This window comes from Limulus polyphemus, unplaced genomic scaffold (assembly GCF_000517525.1).
Source record: "Limulus polyphemus unplaced genomic scaffold, Limulus_polyphemus-2.1.2 Scaffold333, whole genome shotgun sequence".
NCBI lineage: Eukaryota > Metazoa > Arthropoda > Merostomata > Xiphosura > Limulidae > Limulus > Limulus polyphemus.
Window position 1 is genome coordinate 173,129 of NW_013665943.1, and position 5,268 is coordinate 178,396.

The 5,268-nt window shown below is 30.8% G+C and overlaps 1 protein-coding gene across 1 annotated transcript in view; it reads left to right on the forward strand.

Moving 5' to 3' along the window:
- The window catches only part of LOC106457450 (dynein heavy chain 8, axonemal-like), a 459,787-nt gene that overhangs the window by 34,887 nt on the left and 419,632 nt on the right, over positions 1 to 5,268 (forward strand). Inside the window, exons 5-7 of the mRNA XM_022383398.1 lie at positions 674 to 787; positions 1,064 to 1,171; positions 3,403 to 3,651. Of these exons, the coding sequence (XP_022239106.1) occupies positions 674 to 787; positions 1,064 to 1,171; positions 3,403 to 3,651 (471 nt within the window). The remainder of the gene's footprint in view (positions 1 to 673; positions 788 to 1,063; positions 1,172 to 3,402; positions 3,652 to 5,268) is intronic.

Sequence of the window (5,268 nt, forward strand, 5' to 3'; positions counted from 1 at the left end):
TAAGATGCCTACAGCATGACCGCCACTGAGCCCGGTTTCTCAGTAGTATATTAAACAATGTACAAAATGTTTGTTAGTCTAAAATACTGTTAAATATAATAATTTTATTTCTAACATAAGCAAAAAAAATCATATTCATTCTGGCACAATAAAGAAAAAAAAATACTGTACTGCCTCCTTGTCTAGTTCCTCATTTTATTTTCTCCATACCTTGCTATTTTCCATTTTTTTCATGAACACTTTCACATTTTTTACCCAAGCAAGCTTAAAACTTAATTCCTCTATATCTTTATTATATACTTTTTTATTACATATTTTTATTGCTCGGTGGTAAGTTTGAATACTTATAATGCAAAAAATTGGGTTTTGATATCTATGATTGTGCAGCTTTGCACTTAACAACAAACCGTTTGGCAAACATTGTTACATGTATATTGTTTATTTTACTCTGTATCATTGATTAGAAACATTCCTTAACTGTAACACATAGTAAAAGTATTTAACATTTGGTTTTTCAGTTTCAAAACACACATCACACATTTATAATGCCATTTATAAAATCAAGTGGGCTAAATATTATGCTAAAAATTACAAAAAGAAGAAAAAAGAGTTGACCTGATTATACATGTTTTTTTAATATTTTTTTAAAACATGCACAGATTTATTCTTTCAGGTTTGGAAAGAGCTAGATGCTCGTATCACTGATGCGTTTAATGAAGCAAGAGACAATGTTAAATTTCTCTACACATTGGAAACATTTTGTGAGCCATTATACAAAGGACAACTGGTAATTCCGTTTAATCTTCTTTTTACCCGTAAATGTTTCACTATAACTTACAGTTTTATTTATCAGATTGAGTAATTATGTTGATAACTTTATACAACTTGTACTCAAGTAGAGTATTAAGTCGTTTAAACTGTGATTGTATAGAGTCAGCTTTTCTTTTCTGCATTACTGGTGATTTAAATATAAATGTACTAGTGTATAATATTTTTAGAATCCATAAAATATTTATTTTGTAAATGACAGTTTTTGAACGAGTTAAAAATGATTAAACTTCAGGAAACCATGCAAGAACATGTCTCTAGTCTCATCAATGCCATTCGAATGATTCATGCTGTCTCTAGGTATTACAACACCTCAGAGAGAATGACTTCCCTCTTCGTAAAGGTATTTTTTTTCTTACCTGCATTTTAATTCTATTTAAAGTTTTTATGGGGTTTCTAAAGAATCTCTGGGAACATTACTTCTTTGCTAGTGTGTGGTTATGGTGAAAGCACTCTTGGTTATTAGGGTGGTCATCAGTAAGGACATGTAAGTGAAATTGAAAAATGGATTGATACCTTATAACCTGGATTTTATTTCACTATCTGTGCTTAATATGAATTAAAGAGTTACAACACTTGTAATCTCAATATATGTGTGTCGCCATGTACTATCAGATGCGTGAATACAGTTACAGGGAATCTTTAGTTACTATAGCTTTTCTAAAACAGTGTTTCTTTCATGATACTATCTGTTGTTCAATCTGTAAGAAAGCAGTGTAAAATGGCAAATGTAATAATCAAATGAAATTGAAAATTTACAAGTGTATTTGTTTACTTTTGTATGAAAAATAAGAAAGTGAACACTGGTGCTTTAGTTGCTTCAAGTACACATTATTAATTACTAATTTTGTAATGATAGTAATACATGAAAAACTGGATTATTAATAAAAGTTAGTGGATTGAACAAAATGTTTGATAATTTTTGAGAAATAGAAAATTTGCTTCAGTAAGAGGTGTGCAGTTCTTGAATTTTCTATTTGTAACTATAACTTTTTTATACTGTTTGAATATCTATACTGAGACAAAACGTTATGCTTAATATTGGCAACCATTTTATTGATCACAATATCTTTAACTTACTAAATATAACTCAACTAATATTGTATATTTATTATTTATCATTTTGTATGTTACAAGTTTATTACTTTAGGTTTTAATCCCCTCTCTGTGTTAGTTTATAGTACTTGCAGGTGCACTAATTTCCAATAGGTAAGAATAGCATTCTTATGTTACTTGAGAACACATTGGCATAAATCTAAGGAGGGTACACAGTGCCATTTTCTGTGGGAAAGCTCAGAAATACCAAAAGGGAAATTACCCTTGACATGAACTAACTCAAGAATGAGGTCATTGTGTTCTAAAGCCAATTATTTGTTATTACTTGTATTGCACATTCACCAAACACTTCTTAGTGTAATTACTTTTTTGCACAAGAAATGTTAACTTTCTAAGCTATATTTTCAGATTTTTTTTTTGCTTTAGAAAGTTTCTTCTGATGTTTTTTAAAACTCTTACCACAAATCTTGACAAAATGACTTAAATTTGGCATGTAGATTTTTGATCCCCTTTAGAAATATAGATGAAGAAGGATGGAAATTTAATGCAAACTACCACAAATTAAAATTAAGATGGACATGTAAGGGATCCTTCAAAATAAATATTTAGATTTACACTTTCAAACTTTTCATAATGGAGTTCCCAATAAGGTTTGAAGGGGATTTTTGGGGTTCTCAGAATTGGTTATAGAAATATACTTGGAAATAAAGAAAATGTAAATAGTCAATCAAAACAAGGTATTTGAAATTTATTTGCAAAGTAGTTATTTCATGGATAATTTATTAATTGCTAATTTCAAATTAAAATGCTGTACATATTATATGTATTTTGATATAACCAAGTATAATTAGCCAGTATAATAATTAAGAATAGGTATATTAGTTAAAATTCATCAATCTCAGTGAACTGTTGTGTGTGTAAAATTATCAGTGAAATTCTTCAGCACTTGATTTGTAAGTTAATTTGTATGAAGTGGTAATAGAAAAAATAAAGCATAAAATAATTTTTTTTTTTTTGTTTTTTGTGGATTCCATGAGCCATATACTTATTCTCGTGGTTTTCAGATGTTTTAGACTCTCTTTTAAACAGGGTGAAGGACTCAGTATACAGCTCATAATTTATTCTGGAAACCAAGAGAAAAGGCAAAAGTATAAATAAAATTCTATCAGAATGTTAAATACTGGTGTCTTTGTCAATTTAATCAAGAGAAATCCAACAAAATTATGAGCTCTAAGCAGGACTGTACTGATCATTGATGGTACCCTGTATGAGATATAGATACTGTGCTCCTGCTCAAAAAAATCTAAACTATCCTTGCCTTCAATGATGCAAACTTATGCCTTCTATGGCTTAGCAATCTGTGTGGGTGCACAGCTTGCACTACCCTTGGTATGGTTCTGGTTCTAACATGGATCTAAATCTCTGACTTTTTCTGCTGAAACTTTTAAGATAGTAGAAAAACTAGACCTATTTAGTAACACATATATTCTATGCTAAACTGATTATTTATTTGCTCAGGTGACAAACCAGATGGTCACTTCATGCAAACGATACATCACAAATGATGGACTCTCATGTGTCTGGGATCAATCTCCTAAAAAGGTTATAGAAAAACTTAAATGCTGCCAGAGACTGTACCATGATTATCAGGATAACTTTAAATGTGTGAAGAAAAAAATCAAGGAAACTGCAGGAGAAGAATCTTTTAAATTTTCAGAAATGTATGTATTTGGAAAATATGAAGCATTTTGCAAGAGGCTTGACAAGGTAATAAAAATTCCTTCAGTATGACTAACAAGTAATAAATATTGAATAAACTATTTACTAATAAACACAAATGCAAAGAAAAATTGTTTTTGAAATCATAAATTTTTTTGAATAACTATAATGTTTCATACTCAATACTTATACTCCTGCATGAATTTCTTTACAGGGATATCCATCTACAAGTTGTCTTTGTCTACTGTATTTTAGTTACTGTGGAAAACTTAGATACACAATGACATAAATGAAATAATAAAAATAAATTTTAATAGTCTTATATTAAATGACTGCAGGGAAGTGCATCATTCATAATAGTAATTACCTGAACCACTATTACAGTTTTTTCTATTACATAAGTTCATAAAGTTCATAAAATTCTAAAGGGACAAAAATGAGCTTATTAGCCCATCAAGGATGTCCCTTCCAGCTCCCAACTATAACCATCCCTTACTGCTCATGTATTCATTCAATCTTTTCTTTAATTCAGTTAAATTTTCTGCCTCCATGACCTTTGAAGGTGGCTCATTTTCAAAGTCAACCACCCTGTTTGAAAAGTAATGCAGTATAAACTGAAGATGACTCCTACACTGCCAAAATTTGAATTTATCACCCCTTGTCCTATTGTTTTCACTGTTAAATGAAAAGTAATGCAGTATAAACTGAAGATGACTCCTACACTGCCAAAATTTGAATTTATCACCCCTTGTCCTATTGTTTTCACTGTTAAACACAAAAATATTTGTTGGGTCTATATTATCAATACCCTTAATAATCTTAGACATCTCTATCGAATTCTTTCTGACTCTTCTCTCCATAGAAAACAAGTTTAGAGATCTTGCTCTCTTTTTCATAGGACAATCCCATCATCCTAGTGGCTCTTCACTGAACCTTCTCCAACAATTCAATGTCCTTCTTGAGGAAGGGAACCTAAAACTGTACACAGTACTCTAAATGAGGCATTAAGTGAAACAATAATATCCTTTGTGTTCTATTCAATATGTCTTTAGATGCTACCCAAAATCCTGTTAGCCCTGTCACGAGCTATAATACACTGTTTAGATGACTTAAGTGATTTTTTTATCACAACCCCAGGATCTTTTTCTTTAACCACAGTAGTTAATGTATTCCCATTTAAATTGTAACGATAATTTGAATTGTGAAAACCTAACATTTTGGATAGTTAAACATCATCTGCCATGTATTGGCCCAATGAATCAAATGATCTAAATCTCACTGAAAGTTTGTAGCATCTTTGATACAGTTAGCCACCCCTAAAATCTTAATGTAACCTGCAAACTTCAACATTTTGTTAGTCATTCCAGAGGCAATATCATTAATATAAATCACAAATAGCAGAGTATCCAGCACAGAGCCCTGAGGCACACTGCATATAACTGTGATACAGTCAGATCTAACTCCATTTAATACTACTCTTTGCTTTCTACTCTCCAGCCAGTTGTCTATCCAATTTAATAACATTTTCCCCACACCCACAGATTTTATTTTTGTAACAAGTCATTTGTGAGGCACCTTATCAAATGCTTCCTGAAAATTAAGGTAAACCACATCCACAGTATTTCCTTCAATAACTCATGCAGCAGCATCCGCAAAGAATGTCAG